The 19,185-nt window shown below is 40.2% G+C and overlaps 1 protein-coding gene across 1 annotated transcript in view; it reads left to right on the forward strand.

The window, feature by feature from the left end:
* pdia4 (protein disulfide isomerase family A, member 4) overlaps positions 1 to 5,485 on the forward strand; it is a 28,807-nt gene extending 23,322 nt beyond the window's left edge. The window contains exons 7-10 of the mRNA XM_063042348.1: positions 391 to 542; positions 966 to 1,122; positions 4,090 to 4,323; positions 4,814 to 5,485. Coding sequence (XP_062898418.1) covers positions 391 to 542; positions 966 to 1,122; positions 4,090 to 4,323; positions 4,814 to 5,229 — 959 coding nt within the window. The 3' untranslated portion in view covers positions 5,230 to 5,485. The remainder of the gene's footprint in view (positions 1 to 390; positions 543 to 965; positions 1,123 to 4,089; positions 4,324 to 4,813) is intronic.
* The last annotated feature ends 13,700 nt before the right edge of the window (positions 5,486 to 19,185 follow it).

The raw sequence follows: 19,185 nt of genomic DNA on the forward strand, positions 1-19,185 counted from the left end.
GATTTGTTGGGTTGTAAGAGTTTCCCTGAAACCATGGGACGTATTAAGTAATGTCTTCCTCCACTTCACAACTCTCGTTCTAAATTGAATCATCTGTAAGTAAGAGGCTCCAACTTCACAGTAACTTTGAATCTAGTCATTTCCAGAAAACTATTGAGGCTGGTAGACTTGAAACTACGTTCTTCACTTTTAGTGGCAATTTATAGGAGTTAATGATGGTCATAAGTAGGAGTTGTCTTTCGTTATTCAAAAAAATGTAATGCCTACCAAAAAGGTGCCAATGATGACCATAGTTTATTTTTCCTATAGAAATTCATAAAAGGAATCTTGAAAATTATTTGCAATGTATATTTTAAGTACTTAAGAATAACCTAATACTTCTCTTTTTAGGTAATTCCATCCGTGAAGACTACAGATTACATCATACCTTCAGCGGTGAAATACAAAATTTCTTGAAAGTATCATCTGGGCAGCTAGTAGTAATGCAGCCTAAAAAGTTTAATTCGCAGTATGAACCAAAAATGCATACTTTGACTATTACGGTAAATGGTTCCATGATTGTAGCAAGCTGTTGTACGTACATGAGTCTGATTCTAGATATTAACTTTCCACCCTACCACCACCTTCTGTCAAGGCAAACTTAAATATCCCTATGCATTGGAATCTTACTGCTCTGTTTTCCCTTTACAACTAGAATGCATCTAACTCAAATTATGTGCTTGCATAATAAGTTAAATATATAAGCAAACACTAACAGTAAAACACTTGACATGCTGTGTTCTTTTAACTGAGAAAGTGTTCATATGGTGCTTCTGGTCTAACTGCTTTTTGATCAGAAAACTTAGCTATCAACTTTTGCTTTGGGCACTGTTCTCCAAGGTGATGTGCTTCACCTTTTTGAAACTTTTATTTGAACTGTTTTACCAACTGGCTTGTGTTTCTGAAACAAACCCTTGTTATTTCAGGAAAATATGTCCCATTCTGATGTGACAGATTTTATTACAAAAAACAATGTGCCTTTAGTTGGACATCGCAAGCAGAGCAATGAGGCAAAAAGATACAGTAAGCGCCCATTGGTTGTGGTATACTATGGAGTGGATTTCAGTTTTGATTATCGAGTGGGTGAGTACAGGCATGCAATTTACAATTAGATGAGTAGTTAGTAGATGAAAGTAATTGCCCTAGATATGTCATGATGTGAAAACTATTGGTCATATTACTCTACAGAGGCAGTGGCACAGGCTGGGGGTGGGGGTGATGGGAAAAATAGAGGTGACTTTTATGTAAACTGTTTAGACTGCAAACCAGGATTTTCAGTCGCCAGTAAAACTCATTACTGATGCATTGGTGGCTTGCCATCAGTTCTGATGTGGCTGCCATTAATTCACCACAGGGTGTAGTTTCAACAGCTTCCTCTTAAGAGTGGAGAGCTATTGGTTGAACTGGCCTGAATTTAAATTGTAAGGGTCCCTTGATTTTAAAAAAAACCCTTCAAACCCTTATTTTGAGAACTAAATGATTTTTCAGTGGTGCACCAAAACTATAATTATTTTTTGTGAAAAGACCTGTAAATGCAAATAATCTAAGTTAAGCAGAAATTAAACTACAACAATTGTTCATCCCAGTTTGGCAAAAGAATAAAGCAAGGAAGGTAGTGCACCCGTGGCTGACAAGAGAAATTAGGGATAGTATCAATTCCAAAGAAGAAGCATACAAATTAGCCAGAAAAAGTGGCTCACCTGAGGACTGGGAGAAATTCAGAGTCCAGCAGAGGAGGACAAAGGGCTTAATTAGGAAAGGGAAAAAAGATTATGAGAGAAAACTGGCAGGGAACATAAAAACTGACTGTAAAAGCATTTATAGATATGTGAAAAGAAAAAGATTGGTTAAGACAAATGTAGGTCCCCTACAGACAGAAACAGGTGAATTGATTATGGGGAGCAAGGACATGGCAGACCAATTGAATAACTACTTTGGTTCTGTCTTCACTAAGGAGGACATAAATAATCTTCCGGAAATAGTAGGGGACAGAGGGTCCAGTGAGATGGAGGAACTGAGGGAAATACATGTTAGTAGGGAAGTGGTGTTAGGTAAATTGAAGAGATTAAAGGCAGATAAATCCCCAGGGCCAGATGGTCTGCATCCCAGAGTGCTTAAGGAAGTAGCCCAAGAAATAGTCGATGCATTAGTGATAATTTTTCAAAACTCTTTAGATTCTGGACTAGTTCCTGAGAATTGGAGGGTGGCTAATGTAACCCCACTTTTTAAAAAGAGGGAGAGATAAACCAGGGAATTATAGACCGGTTAGCCTAACATCGGTGGTAGGGAAAATGCTAGAGTCAATTATCAAAGATGTGATAACAGCACATTTGGAAAGCAGTGAAATCATCGGACAAAGTCAGCATGGATTTGTGAAAGGAAAATCATGTCTGACGAATCTCAGAATTTTTTGAGGATGTAACTAGTAGAGTAGATAGGGGAGAACCAATGGATGTGGTATATTTGGATTGTCAAAAGGCTTTTGACAAGGTCCCACACAGGAGAATAGTGTGCAAACTTAAAGCACACGGTATTGGGGGTAAAGTATTGGTGTGGATAGAGAATTGGTTGGCAGACAGGAAGCAAAGAGTGGGAATAAATGGGAACTTTTCAGAATGGCAGGCAGTGACTAGTGGGGTACTGCAAGGCTCAATGCTGGGCCCCCAGTTATTTACAATATATATTAATGACTTAGATGAGGGAATTAAATGCAGCATCTCCAAGTTTGCGGATGACACGAAGCTGGGTGGCAGTGTTAGCTGTGAGGAGGATGCTAAGAGGATGACTTGGATAGGTTAGGTGAGTGGGCAAATGCATGGCAGATGCAATTTAATGTGGATAAATGTGAGGTTATCCACTTTGGTGGCAAAAACAGAAAAACATATTATTATCTGAATGGTGGCCGATTAGGAAAAGGGGAGGTGCAACGAGACCTGAATGTCATTGTACACCAGTCATTGAAAGTGGGCATGCAGGTACAGCAGGCGGTGAAAAAGGCGAATGGTATGCTGGCATTCATAGCAAGAGGATTCGAGTACAAGAGCAGGGAGGTACTACTGCAGTTGTACAAGGCCTTGGTGAGACCACACGAGTATTGTGTGCAGTTTTGGTCCCCTAATCTGAGGAAAGACATCCTGGCCATAGAGGGAGTACAGAGAAGGTTCACCAGATTGATTCCTGGGATGGCAGGTCTTTCATATGATGATAGACTGGATCGACTAGGCTTATACTCGTTGGAATTTAGAAGATTGAGGGGGGGATCTTATTGAAACGTATAAAATCCTAAAGGGATTGGACAGGCTAGATGTAGGGAAGATTGTTCCCGATGTTGGGGAAGTCCAGAACGAGGGGTCACAGTTTGAGGATAAAGGGGAAGCCTTTTAGGACCGAGATTAGGAAGAACTTCTTCACACAGAGTGGTGAATCTGTGGAATGCTCTGCCTCAGGAAACAGTTGAGGCCAGTTCATTGGCTATGTTTAAGAGGGAGTTAGATATGGCCCTTGTGGCTAAAGAGATCGGGGGGTATGGAGGGAAGGCTGGTACAGGGTTCTGAGGTGGATGATCAGCCATGATCATTCTGAATGGCGGTGCAGGCTCGAAGGGCCGAGTGGTCTACTCCACCTATTTTCTATGTTTTCTAAATGTGTTTTCATTCAAAGCATGAAAGCATTTTTGTCTCTTTAACCTTCTCCTCCTCTTCCCTCACCTCCCCCCCCCACCACCTTTTGATATTATCATGTTGCATTTTTTTGCACACCCCTACAATGAAAGTAGGGTCTTCATTTTGCAGTGTTTATCTACATTGAGTACCTGCTGTCCCTACTCTTCTGATTCTGGTAACACTACTACATCAGTACTGCCACTCTTGTTCCAACATTTTCTAAGTTTTGTTTCCTCATTTCACTAGTGTGAAAGGTGCTATAGGTTGTCACTGCCACTAAATTTAGCCTATAATTTAGTGCCATATAAATTTTGTAAATGCTTGTTTTTCAGGATTTTGAACAACCTGCATATTAACTGCTTAATTATATTGTTCATTCTTCTGCTAGCTACACAATTTTGGAGGAAAAAGGTATTGGAGGTTGCAAAGGATTTCCCAGAATATACTTTTGCAATTGCTGATGAAGAGGACTATTCAACAGAACTAAATGATTTGGGTCTTGGAGACAGTGGTGAAGAAGTGAATGTGGCAATTCTGGATGTAGGTGGCAAGAAATATGCAATGGAACCTGAAGAATTTGATTCAGATATACTGAGAGAATTTGTAATCTCCTTTAAAAAAGGTATAGTATCTTAAGTACGACTCTGAAGGAAATTGCAGACAATTTTTAGTTAAGGCATTTTTTGGAGTGAGTACTATATGTTATTTATTTTTTCAAATTTGCACTTTCAACAAAATAAATTATAATAGCATGGGTAGGGGAACTTGGAGAAGTTTAGAATAAGTTTTTGCCATTGATGCTTTGAAGTTTGTAAAGTAGGTAGTAGATTTACATTTAGATCATTAATGCACTTCTAATTCTCACTCCGTATTTTACAAGAATATTCATGTGCATCATTTATTTGCACTCCTTTAGAGGTTAGTAATTGCATTTTGGGCTTCATTACTGGTCTATTAAGATCTATGGTTGGTGTGACTTGAAACCCACTGTAAAGGTGGATTTTGTCACTATCTTCTACAAGGCAAATATTTTCTCTTCTATTTTTGAAGCACTTCTTTTATACTAAAGGAACTATTTTTTTAAAATAACTTCAAACTTTTTTTCCTTTCAGGTAAATTAAACCCTGTTATTAAGTCACAACCAATCCCAAAGAGTAATAAAGGACCAGTAAAAATTGTAGTGGGCAAGACATTTGATGAAATAGTTATGAACAAAAAGAAAGATGTGCTAATAGAATTCTATGCACCTTGGTGTGGGCATTGCAAAAAATTGGAACCTGTGTACTTGGAACTTGGTAAAAAGTACAAAAATGAAGAGAACCTGATCATTGCAAAGATGGATGCAACAGCCAATGACGTTCCAAGTGATAAGTACAAAACTGAAGGCTTCCCAACTATTTACTTTGCACCAAGCAACAATAAAGAGAATCCTATTCAGTATGACAAGGGACAAAGAGATCTTGACTCTTTGAGCAAATTTGTGGAAGAACATGCAACCAAGCTCTCAAAAAACAAGGATGAGCTATAAGAATTCTGTAGTACTTTATCCAGTTTCGAGGGAACATTGAAAGGACAACAAACTTCCAACAATGCAGTTTGGGAATTAACTCAATTCCTTAAAATGATCACTGACAATAGATGAAACCCTGCCTGCAAGAGATTTGTTACAACCAGTGTAATCAAAAGTATTTGCTGAGGATGTGTAAAATCACAATTATGAAGTTTGTATGATTTGTCATCTTTATATTTTGGTAAAAAATCTTAAATAAAGATAATCCAAGGAATATTGTTTTTGAATATTAGTATTTGAATCCTTTTAATCTCTTTCATCAGCTAGAATCATGGAAAAGATTCTCAGATTGAGCTATTCTGTTACTCATTAATTTAGTGTATGGTGGGTAGTAATGGTGTGCATACACCCATTATGATCTATCCTATACCTTGGATAGGTGCTGGAACATGTCAGAATAGAAATAAAACACTAATTTATTCTTGTGGAACATCCCATACTAATGGAGTAGGAAATCCTATGGATGAAAACATGGTAAAAAGTGTTTTAGGACACTGAGCAATATCAGAAAGAGTGCTCCTTGTTAGATTCAGAGGACAACCATCTGATTTAGCAATTATACAGTTATATGCACCAACAACAGATGGAACAAATGAGGATATAGATAAACTCTACGAGGAGCTTGAACAAGCAAAGAAGGGATGCAAATCTCAGAGATATTGTTATTGTCATGGGAGATCTAAATGCTAAAATGGGACAAGGTGCTGATGGAAATTCCATAAGAAAATTTGGACTAGGGGAAAGAAATGAAAGAAGTAAGAAATGGGTAGAATGGTGCAAGATGAATAATCAGGTCATTATGAATACCTACTTCAAAAACCATCCAAGACTATTACTATAAACCAAAGATTTAGAAACTCAGTGACTCAATGCAAAACATATCCAGGTGCAGATTGTAATAGTGACCATAACCCAGTAGTATGTCATGTAAAAGTAAAACTTAAAAAGCTAAAAAAGCAAAAACCTAAACAATCCCTTAACTACTTGCAATTAATTAAAGAAGAAAACTTAAGACAAGAATTTACAATTGAAGTAAGGAATAGATTTCAAAGTCTAGAAATAGAATCTGTTGAAGATGATAGCAATCATGTGGAAATAAAACTTAACTCTCTAATGGATGTCTTGGTAGAATCAGCAAAGTCAGTGATTCCTAAAAAAGAAAAAAGCGCAAAGAATAAATGGATGACTGATGAAATCAAAAATCTAATGGAAGAAAGGGGACGGAAGAAAGCAAGTCCTATAGAATATAAGTCCTTAGATTAAAAAAAAGTTAAAAGTTTATGTCAAAAAGCCAAAGAAGAATGGTTAAACCAGGAATGTGAGCAAATAGAAAGAATCCCTATTACTGATCCAAAAAGATTACATCAAGAATATCACCGGTAAAAAGCTCCTTTGTTCGTCAGGTGGATGTCTGAAAGCAAAAGGTGGTACCATTATCATGAAAAAAGATGAGATGATGAACAGATGGACTGAGTATATTCAGGAATTGTTTGAAGACGATCGAGGCGAAAAACCAGAAATTAAGAGAAACATTGAAGGTCCAAGTATTTTAAAATCTGAAGTTCATAACGCAATAAATAAGATGAAGAAAGGAAAGGCAGCAGGTCCTGATGAATTAGTAATAGAACAAATTATCGCCCCTGAAGATTATGGAATTGAAAAATTTACTGATTTAATCAATGACATTTATGAGACTGGAATAATACCAGAAGAGATGAAAAAAAATCAGTTATCACTCTTCCTAAGAAACCTGGAGCAATAGAATGTGAGTTACCTAAGAGCATAAGTTTAATGAGTCATATCACTAAGATACTTCTAAGAATTTTGATGACGAGCTAAAAGTAAGATACAAGCCGAAATAGGCAAAGAACAATGTGGTTTTGTGAAAGACAAAGGTACAAGAAATGCAATATTGATCTTAAGGATACTATCAGAATGAGCTATTCATGCAAAAAGATTGTTTCTTTTATCAACTACACAAAAGTATTTGATAAAGTGAAGCACAATAAGTTATTTGAAATATTACAGAAAACTCTAGATCTAGATTTGAAAGACCTCCGCCTGATCAGAAATCTGTACTGGGAACAAACTGCCGCTGTAAGAATAGATGGAGAAGTGAGTCAGTTAACGAAAATCAAGAGAGGTGTTAGACAAGGGTGTGTTTTCTCCCCTGATTTGTTTAATGTGTACAGTGAAACAATATTACAAAAAATAAAGAGACATCTTGGGAGTTAAGTTGGTGGTGAAAACATCAACAATTTCAGATATGCAGATGACACTGTGTTAACTGCAAGTATGGAGGAAGAACTACAAAACTTAATTGATATAGTTGTTAAAGAAAGTACAAAAATGGGTCTATCAATTGCAAAAGGCAAATGTATGGTGATACCCAAAAAGAAGGAGAATCCCATCTGCAGGCTGAGAATAAACAGGAAAGACATAAAATAAGTACAGAACTTATGCTACTTGGGAAGCTGGGTGACATCAGATGGCAGTTGCAACATGGACATCAAAAGAAGAATAGGGATGGCAAAAGACACCTTTATGAGAATGAAGAGTATACTGACTAATACGAAACTAGGCATGACAACCCGCCTCAGTACTGAAATGTTAGGTTTATCCAGTTATGTTATATGGCTCAGAATGTTGGACAATATCTAGTAACATGAGGAAACAAATTGTAGCAGCAGAGGTGTGGTTTTTGGGGAGGTTGTAAAGGATATCATGGACGAAATGAATATTTAATGAGGATGTCATGAACAGAGCAAACACAAAAAGAGAAATAATGTATGAGATCATGAAAAGGCAATGTAACTTCATTGGACATGTGATTAGGAAAGAGGAGTTAGAATGCACAGTAATTATGGGAAAGATTGAAGGGAAGAAAGCAAGAGAAAGACAAAGACAAACGATGATGGAGACAGCAGCCAGAGAACTGGAAATGAATACCAATGAATTGATCCCCTTGACCTGAAACAGGAGTGTGTGGGCCATGGCAGTCAAAGCTCAAACTGGGCATAGCACCTGATGATGATGATACCTTAATTGAAAATGGCCTACAAATGGGATTTTGATTCTGCTTCCAGAAGTGAGGAGGGAAAAATTTTGCTCTATTGCAAGGTAGTCTTGTCCTGTTAATTTTATGGAGATGTTATTCAGTGTAGATTTTTCTAGTCTTACAACTTCTGCTTTTTTTTTGTCACAGCAAATGAATGAGTTTCACCTGGAAGCAATATGGAAACTAGCTAGTTGACTGTGCAGTGACCTGACTGGAAAAAAGTATTGGTGAGGCTGAATTTGCAAACTTGTGGCTTCATGTTACAAATGTGTTCTGCCAACACCCTTTTGAACCCTGGCACTTACAACGGTGCCTGTAAAGTGACGGCGGAGACCTCAAGGTGCCCCAGATGCTTCCCCGGAGTGACCACCGTAAAGCCCCGTTGGTGGCCATCCACAGTTGCCGGAAGTGAGGCCTCCGCCGCCGACCTCGGAAATCGAGCCCGAGGCTCAACTGGAGCGGAGGCCTCCGCAACTTTGACTCGGCTTAAGGGCCTGTTTCAGCAAGGAGCCCAGCCACCCGGGATTAAGTGTCAGCTTCAGGGCCCAACCCAATCGACAGCACAGGCCCCCGGCAGCTGGAAGTGGCAGCGGAGCCTCCCCCTTTACTCGGCCCGAGCCGGAGCGCATGACGACGCGACCCGCCAACATCAAAGAGCTGACAACAACACACTGCATCGATGGAGACCTGGAAAGATGCACTACTTACCGAGGAAGCGTGGGAAAAGAGCTGGGCTGCTGGTCAGATTGAAGCTGAGGGGCTTCAGGGTCCGTATGCCCATCATCCTACTAGCTAATGTGCAAGCCATAGAGAACAAGGTGGATGATCTTAAAGGGAGACTCACCTACTGCAGGGAGATGCAGAACTGCTGTGTATTCTGTTTCACCAAGACCTGGCTCTCCCCTGCCACCTCCGACTGTGCCATCCGACCGGAGGGATTTTCGATCCATCGGATGGACCGCACGGCGTCTTCGGGCAAGACAAGGGGAGGTGGTGTCTGCCTACTGATCAACACTGCGTGGTGCTCAGACACAGTGGCACTGACAAGTTCCTGCAGCCCGGACCTGGAACACCTGTCGGTGACGTGTCATCCCTACTATCTGCCACGGGAATTCACCTCGGTCATACTAACAGCGGTCTACATTCCCCCCCGAGGCGGACGTGGAGTGTGCTCTGAACATACTGTATGCCAACATCAGTGAACTTGAGACCAGGTATCCGGAGGCTTTGCTCATTACAGCCGCGGACCTTAACCAGGCCAACTTCAGAAAGGCGCTGCCAAAGTTATACCAACATGTCTCCTGCCCCACTAGAGGCCCGAATATACTTGACCACTGCTACACAGCAGTCAAGGATGCCTACCGTTCCATCCCACGACCTCACTTCGGAAAATCGGACCATCAGGCCGTACTCCTCCTCCCAGCTTACAAACAGAAACTGAAGCGGGAGGTCATGGTGTCAAAAGTAGTGTCGCGTTGGACGGAGGAAACAGATGAGGTCCTCCATGACTGCTTTGAATCGGTGGACTGGTTAGTATTCAAGGACTCGGCAGCTAACCTCGATGAGTATGCCTCAGCTGTCATGGACTTTATTTGGAAATGCATGGAGGACTGTGTGTCTCGCAAGACGATCTGGGTATTCCCTAACCGGAAACCTTGGATGAATTATGAGGTCAAGTCCCTTTTAAAGGCTAGAACTGTGGCTTTTAGGTCCAGGGATACCAGTCGCTACACGGAATCCAGGCGTGAACTCCGGAAAGCCATTAAGGGTGCCAAGAGGCAATATCGAGCCAAGTTGGAAGCCCAGGCTAACCAAAGGGATGCCAGTAGACTATGACAGGGTCTAAATGAGATCACTGGGCACAAAGAAAAGGCTGGGAATATCAATAACTGTGGTGCTTCTCTTCCTGATGAACTTAACGCATTCTACGCAAGATTTGAACAGAAGAGGAGCGTCCCGCTCCCTCCGAATGAACCGGACCTGGTGGCATCAAGATTCATTGTCACCGAGGAGGACGTTAGAAGAGCCTTCCTGAAGATGAATCCAAGGAAGGCAACGGGCCCAGATGGTGTCCCAGGACAGGTTCTCCAGGCCTGTGCAAGCGAGCTAGCTGGAGTGTTTGCTGACATCGTCAACTGCTCCTTGCTTCAGTCTAAGATCCCCTCGTGTTTTAAGAAGGCAATGATAATCCCAGTGCCGAAGAAGAGCAAGGTGGCATGCCTGAATGACTATTGACCTGTGGCTCTGACATTAATTGCTGTGAAGTGCTTCGAGAGATTGGTTATGGCACACATCAACCACAGCCTACCAGTCAACCTCGACACTTTGCAATTCATCTACCGGAGCAACAGGTCAATGGCAGATGCCATCTCTCTGGCCCTACATTCCTCCTCAGAACACCTGGAGAATAAAGACGCATACGTAAGGCTCCTTTTCTTTTTTTTTTAATTCTATTTTTATTTGGATAAGGAATTCACAATTATCATGTACTTTTTTCACACATATAACCTTTTCCATTTTTTTATATGTATAAAACTACAATTATTTATACATTCTTAAGTACACATTGAGATGATATAAAAGGAAAATAAACATTTAAATAGATAATTATGTACTGTGGTAAATCTAACCTATTAGGCTAAGTAATGAAATTAGTTGTTAAGAAAAATGGTAATAATAGTTTCCATACAACCCTTCTGGACCATTTCCACTGGTCCAAAATGTTGCATACAAGCCTATATACCAACCATTGTAGGTGTTTATATCCCAATTTGTTCGTGTTTTTTCCTGCCCGCAGACATAATTATCCAATCCCTATGTACTTATTTACTTAATTTTTTCATTTTCTTTTATCCCTTTCCCAAATCTTTCCCTTTACTTGTGTTAATTCTCTATTTTCCAAAAAAAAAACAAACATTTAGACTAGGGGTGCTTACGTTAGCAATATTACTGTGTTGATGAGAAGAGCAATATAAATCATTAGGAGAGTCATCTAAAGTCTGCTCGCATTGGGGTTATATATTCAATCCATTTATTCCAGATTTGATAAAATGTTTCTTTTTGAGTTCTCAGGGAGTAAGTCAACTTTTCCATTTTAAATATTTCCAAGATAATTTCGTACCAATCTTCTAATGTAGGTGGTATTGGATTTAGCCATTTTCTAGTGATTGATTTCTTACTTGCCGCTAAGAGGGCCTGCAGCAACTTTATATCTTCCTTCTGTTCAAGGAACAATACATGCCCCAAATAGAGCGTCTCAAAGTTCAGAGGTATCTGGGACCTAAGTACCTTAACTAATGTTCTATGAATACCTTCCCAAAATAGACTTAATTTAGGGCAATCCCAGAAAATATGAAAATGATTTGCCTCCTTGGAGCCGCACCTTCTCCAACACATCACATTTGTATCTTTATATTTTTCCTGATATGGGGTCTTGAAGTATCTTATAATGTTTTTCCAACAATGTTCTCTCCAAGTCAAAGAATTAGTCGAGGACCATTGAAAGCTGCAGATTTTCCCCCAAGCCTCCTCTGAAAGTACCAACCCCGCTTCTTTCTCCCACTTCTCTTTAATATACAGTGTATTTACATTTTTAGCATGGGAGAGTGCATTATATAGGCGAGAAACTGATTTACTAGGTATTGAACTGCAAGCCGAATTCAGAATCTTGAAAAATTCTAATTCTACTGTTGATAGGTCTGTATATCTACAACTCTGGTTAACATAGTTTCGTATTTGAAGGTACCTAAGAAAGTCATTATGTTCTAGGCCATGTTTGTCCTGCAGGATTTGGAAACTTTGTAATACTCTTTTATCTATAAATGAGAGGTAAGTTGTAAGACCTTTCTTTATCCATAGCTCAAATCTTTTATCTCCTCTGTTGGGAAGGAATTCGGTATCATATGCACACCATCTAAAGAGTTTTAACATGTTATTAATTCCACATGAATTAACCACCTTCTGCCATACTTTTAATGTAAGATTTATCCAGGCATTATTAAATTTTTCCAACTGGGCCATCAATCCTTTGTCAGCTATTGAGGCCTGAAGAGGAAAACTGTCAACTAATCCAAATTCTATTTCCTTCCATCTAGCCTTATATTCCCTATTACACCAATATAACAGAGGGGTTATCTGTGAGGCATAAAAATAATTTCTCAGGCAAGGAAGAACCATACCTCCTCCTTCCTTCCCTAACTGCAAGGTGTTATATCGAATTCTAGGTTTCCTTCCTTGCCAAATGAAGCGGGAAATCCATTTGTCCCATTCCCTGAATTGATTATCATCCACCTCCACTGGTAAAGTACGGAAAAGATATAATAACCAAGGAAGAATATTCATTTTTATAGTATTTATCCTTGAATTTAAACTTAAAAAGGGGATAAGATTCCATCTATGCATATCTGCTTTTATCTCTGAGATTAATGGCCCATAATTTACCTGTGACAGTGTTGAAAGATTCTTCCGCAGGGTTATTCCTAAATATTTTAATGATTTAGCTTCCCACTTAAGATCGTATGTATCCTGCAATTTTTTGGATGGTGTATAATTTAGGGACATAACCTGCGTTTTCTTTACATTTATTTTATAACCTGATATTTTCCCAAAGTCATCCAACAGTGTAAACAATCCTATAAATGATTTTTCTGGTTCACTCAGATAGACCAAAACATCATCTGCGAATAACGCCACTTTCTGTTCAATCCCTGCCACCTTGATACCTTTTACGATTTCGCTCTGTCTTATTAGTTGGGCAAGTGGTTCAATATATAGCGCAAAAAGGAGAGGAGAAATTGGGCATCCCTGTCTAGTGCCTCTCTCTAAAATGAAGGAGTCAGAGAGGTCCCCATTTATCTTAATTCGGGCTATAAGGCTCCTTTTCATTGACTATAGCTCTGCCTTTAATACCATCGTTCCAAACAAACTGATTCCTAAGCTCCAGAACCTGGGCCTTAGCACTCAGATCTGCAGCTGGATCTTCAACTTCCTCACAGACAGGACCTAGGCTGTAAAAATAGGGGACAAGCTCTCCTCTACAATCACTCTGAGCACCGGTGCCCCACAAGGCTGTGTACTCAGCCCCCCACTGTACTCACTGTACACCCATGATTGTGTAGCCAAGTTTCCATCAAACTCAATATATAAGTTTGCTGATGACACAACAATTGTAGGCCTTGTCTCGGGTAATGATGAGTTTGAGTACAGAAAGGAAATTAAGAACCTGGTGGCATGGTGCAAAGACAATAACCTATCCCTCAACATCAGCAAGACGAAGGAATTGGTTGTTGACTTCAGAAGGAGTAGCGGACCACACATTTACATCGGTGGTGCCCAAGTGGAACAGGTCAAAAGCTTTAAGTTCCTTGGGGTCAATATCACAAATGACCTGACTTGGTCCAACCAAGCAGAGTTCACTGCCAAGAAGGCCCACAAGCACCTTTACTTCCTGAGAAAACTAAAGAAATTTGGCCTGTCCCCTAAAACCCTCACTAATTTTTACAGATGCACCATAGAAAGCATTCTTCTAGGGTGCATCACAACCTGGTATGGAAGTTGTCCTGTCCAAGACCGAAAGAAGCTGCAGAAGATCGTGAACATGGCGCAGCACATCACACAAATCAAACTTCCGTCCGTGGACTCACTTTGCACCGCATGCTGTCAGAGCAGTGCTGCCAGGATAATCAAGGACACGACCCACCCAGCCAACAGACTTTTCTTCCCTCTTCCCTCCAGGAGAAGGTTCAGGAGCTTGAAGACTCGTATGGCCAGATTTGGGAACAGCTTCTTTCCAACTGTGATAAGACTGCTGAATGGATCCCGACCCAGATCTGGGCCGTACCCTCCAAATATCCAAACCTGCCTCTCGGTTTTTTTGCACTACCTTACTTCCCATTTTTCTATTTTCTATTTATGATTTATAATTTAAATTTTTAATATTTACTAATTTTAACAATTCTTAGTATCTTTAATATTTAATATTTGTAATCCAGGGAGTGTGAAGCGCAGAATCAAATATCGCTGTGATGATTGTACATTCTAGTACCAATTGTTTGGCGACAATAAAGTATAAAGTAAAGTATTCACCCCCCACAGAAGTGTTCATGTTCTATTGTTTTACAACATTGATCCATAGTGGATTTAATTTGGCTTTACTGACACTGATCAACAGACTTTTGTGTCAAAGTGAAAAAGTCTACAAAGTGATCTAAATTAATTATAAATATAAAATACAAAATAATTGATTGCATTTAAGTATTCACCCCCTTTAATATGATACACTAAATCATCACTGGTGCAGCCAATTGGTTTTAGAAGTCACATAATAAAATGGAGATCACTGTGTGCAGTTAAGGTACAATTGATTGTAGTTAAAATACACTTAATTTCAAAGTCACTGAAAATTCCTTGGAGTTCAGTTAAGTCAATCATTAAGAAATGGAAAGAATATGACAGCCTGTTCTAGGCAGATGTACAACTGTCCACAAAAACTGATTGACTGCAAGAAGGGGACTAGTGAGGGAGGCCACCAAGAGACCTTTGACAACTCTGAGGGAGTCGTAAGCTTCATTGGCTGAGATTGGAGAGACTGCGCATAAAACAATTGTTGCCTAGGTACTTCAGGTCACAGCTTTATGGGAGAGTGGCAAAGAGAAATCCACTGTTGGGGGAAAGAAGTCTTGGCATGAACTCTCGGCTAGAATTTGCCAGAAGGCTTGTGGGAGACTCTGAAGTCAGCTGGAAGAGGTTTCTATGGTCTGATGAAACCAAAGTTAAGCTTTTTTGCCATCAGATTAAACTATGTTTGGCATAAGCCAAACACTGCACATCATCAAAAACACACTATCCCTAACGTGAAGCACGGTGGCTGCATCATGCTGTGGGGATGCTTCACTGTATCAGGCCCTGGAAAGCTTGTGAAGGTAGAAGATAAAATGAATGCACCAAAATGCAGGAAAATCTGATACAGTCTGCAAGAGAACTGCAACTTGGGTGAAGATTTGTTTTCCAGCAAGACAATGACCCCGAGCATAAAGCCAAAGCTATGCAGAAATTGCTTTAAAAACAACAAAGTTCCCTGTGGCCAAGTCAGAGTCCAAACCTCAATCCAATTGAGAATTTGTGGCTGGATTTGAAAAGAGCTGTTCACCCATGATACCCATGCAATCTGACAGAGCTTGAACAGTTTGGTAAAGGAAAATGGGGAAAATTGCAATGTCCAGATGTGCAAAGGTGATAGAGACCAATCCACAAACTCATTGGTGCCAAAGATGTATCTACTAAATACTGACTTGAAGGGAATGATTTAGATCACTTTGTTGAGATGTTTTGACTTTGACACAAAAGCCTTTTTCTGTTAGTCAGTGTCAAAAAAAGCCAAAATTAAATCCACTGAGTCAATGTTCTAAAACAATAAAACATGAAAACTTCCAAGGGGTGAATACCTTTTATAGGCCCTGTACATGCTATCCATGTTCAGAAATTGTTAGGGTAACTTTTTGTTGTCTTGCTCATTCATTGTGTTGTGACTTTGTCACCTAAAGAACGGAGCAAACAAATACAGTAGGTATTTGGAATGCTTGCTTGTCATGCTAGAAGAACCACTTCGATGAAAGAATTTCACCGAACAACAAGTGAAATGAGGATTTTGTACTCTAGGCATGAAGCAGATTGATTCCATCAGACATAAGACATTGGAGCAGAATTGGGCCATTTGGCCCATAGTCTGCTCTGCCATTTCATCATGGCTGGTCCATTTTCCCTCTCAGCCCCAATCTCCTGCCATCTCCACATATCCCTTCATGCCCTGACTAATCAAGAACCTATCAACCTCTGCCTTAAGTATACACATAGACTTGGCCTCCTCAGCTGTCCGCAGCAACAAATCCCACAGATTCACCTCTGGCTAAAGAAGTTCCTCTTCATCTCTGTTCTAAAAGGACACCCCTCTAATGTGAGGCTGTGTCCTCTGGTCTTGGACTTTCACATCCATAGTTCTAATTCAGTACTTCACTCTGAGTATAGACAAGTAATTTTGTCGAATTATGATTGGAGCACATCACATATTTATTTTAGAGACAGTGCAGAGCAGGCCCTTCCAACCCTATGAACTGTGCTGCCCAGCAACCCAACTATTTAACATGAGCCTAATCACAATACAGTTTGCAATGACCATTTAATCAACTAACTGGTATGTCTTTGGATTGTGGGTCAAAACCCACACAGTTACAGGGAGAACGAACAAAGTCCTTTCAGGTGGTGTTTCAATTAAACTCAGAACTCTGACACCCCGAGCTTTAATTGTGACGCTACTGTGGTGCCCCTATGAACTACCTTGAGATTCATTTCTTGCTGGTACTTACAGGAGAATAAAAAAAAATGCAATTTATGAAAAGCTATGCAGAGGCTGATAATTTGCTATTAACTTATGTTCATTGTTTGCATGATTTGCTTTTTTTTCTCTGCACATAGGGCATTTGATGGTTTTTTTTTAATGTGTTCTTTTGGGTTTCTTTCTTTTGTGACTACCTGTATGGAGACACAACTCAAGGTTGTATAATGTATACATACTTCAATTATAAATGTACTTTAAACTTTGAACCGATGTAAAAGAAAATACTGAGAACATAAAAGTATAGAGTCCTTAAAACTGAGTTTGCAGATAGTGGAATTAGTTCAGAGTTGAGGTGAGTGAAGTTATCTACTCTGGTTCAAGAACATGTGAGATGGCTTTCTGGAAGTCATAGCTGGATGTCCTGTACTTGCCTGGATCATCGTTCATGGATGCCACCAATCTAGCCCACAACAAATTATGAATCTCTTGGTTCACCCAGGGCTGTTGGGGAAGACTGAATGATTTTGAGGGACACGCTCATCCACGAGTGTCTTTAAGTGACAACCGTGGCACATTTATTCAGGTCGTCCGAATCCTTGAACATGGCCCAGTCCACCAACTCGAAGCAGTCTCATAGCCACTCCTCTGGTGCCTTGCTCTTTACTCGCTGCCTAAATACAGGTAAGTGGAGGACAGCCTGATGGTCAGATTTCCTGAAATGCAGTTGAGGAATGGAACAGTAGACATTCTTGATGGCAGTGTAGCAGTGCAGTTCTGATGCAGGCTTTTGACCCAAAATGTCAATAATTCCTAACCACTCACATCTACCCTACAGATAGATGCTGCTCAACCCACTGAGTACTTCCAGCAAATTGTTTGTTGCTCCAGATTCCAGCATCTGCAGTATCATCCCTATTATTATCTTCCTTACTCATCTTTTTACCAGATTCTAGCACCAGTATCCTTTATGTTCCTATTTATCACCCTTCTCCGTACCTCCACCTTCACTCTCCTTTCTCTTCCCTTCCCTCTCCCAAACCCATCTGCATCTGTCCTCTTTTTAATTTGCTTCTTATCATCTACCTGCCTTTCTCTTGACTCCATTTGTCCCCTAACCCAATTTGGCCCCAAATGTCATCAGTCTTTAACTATCCTCAGTTCAGTTTACCCTCTGACCCATGTTCATCCCTTTCCCTCCTCTATACTTTATTTTACCTTCATCTGGTGCTGTTTCCTAAATAGCCATTTGAACTTCTTAGTGTTGATGACATTAGCTTCGGTCCCACTGCATTAAGATTCTAATCCTCTACACCAGGAGGGTAATGCCATATTTTGTAGATATGGCAGTATGGGCAGACTCCAAAACCCTGAGGAAATAAATTTAAATTTTTCCCACTCCTCCATACAGGTTATGAATGTCACACTGTATGGTCAATCCATGCAAATAAGCTTTTGGAAATAGCAGGACAGATCTGCCAGCTGCTACAAAGAAGTAATCATTTTCTGTTGATTCACGGCTGCATTTCCAACTTTGAACTGTCCACGTTATTAAAAGTTCACGGAAATAGAACCCCACTATAACCTAGGAATAATTTGTATTGTTTATGGGATTAAAAATTTACTCTATACTACCCCCTTTGGTCAGTGAAAGATTGAAGATGTCAGAACCCACTTTAACCTAGGAATAACCAGAGACAGAGGACGCAGTGTCATCAGACGCTGCAGGTATTTGGAAACTGTAGTTGTTTTTTTCTTTCAAAGTGTGCATAGGAGGTGTTGAGCTCATCTGGGACTGAAGCATCACAGCTATTCATGGTGTTAGGTTTCACTTTCTAGAAAGCAATGGCCCGCAAACCATGCCAGAGCTGATGTGCATCCAATTCCATCTCTAACCTCAATCGGAATTGTTTTTTCCTCGTAAAGTAGCTTTCCATAAGTCATACCCAGACTTCTTGTATGGTTCTGGATCACTGGTTTTGAATGCCACAGATCTAGCCCTCAGAAGACTATGAATCTCCTCATTCATTTTTGGTTTGGGTATGTCCGATATGTACTCGAAGGCACACATTCATCCACACAGGTCTTGATGAGTGAGGGCAACAATCATACCAGTGCCCAAGAAGAGAAAGGCGAGCTGCCTCAATGATTGATGAAGTGGTTTGAGAAGTTAGTCATAGCTAAAATCAACTGCTGTCTAAGCAAGGACCTGCACCCTCTGCAGTTTGCCTATTGCCACAATGGGTCTACAGCTGATGCAAGCTCACTGCTCTCCACTTGACCTTGGATAACCTGGACAATAGTAATACCCATGTCAGGCTGCTGTTTATTGATTACAGCTCAGTGTTCAACATCAGCATATCCTCAGTACTTGTCAACAAATTCCAAAACCTGGACCTCCCTCAGCAACTGAATCCTTGATTTCATCACCAGGAGACCACAGTCTGTGCAGATTGGAAATATCGTCTCCTCCTTGTTGACAATCAGCAGCAGCACACCTCAAGGATGTGTGCTTAGCCTACTGCCC

Source organism: Mobula hypostoma, chromosome 3 (assembly GCF_963921235.1).
Source record: "Mobula hypostoma chromosome 3, sMobHyp1.1, whole genome shotgun sequence".
Lineage (NCBI taxonomy): Eukaryota > Metazoa > Chordata > Chondrichthyes > Myliobatiformes > Myliobatidae > Mobula > Mobula hypostoma.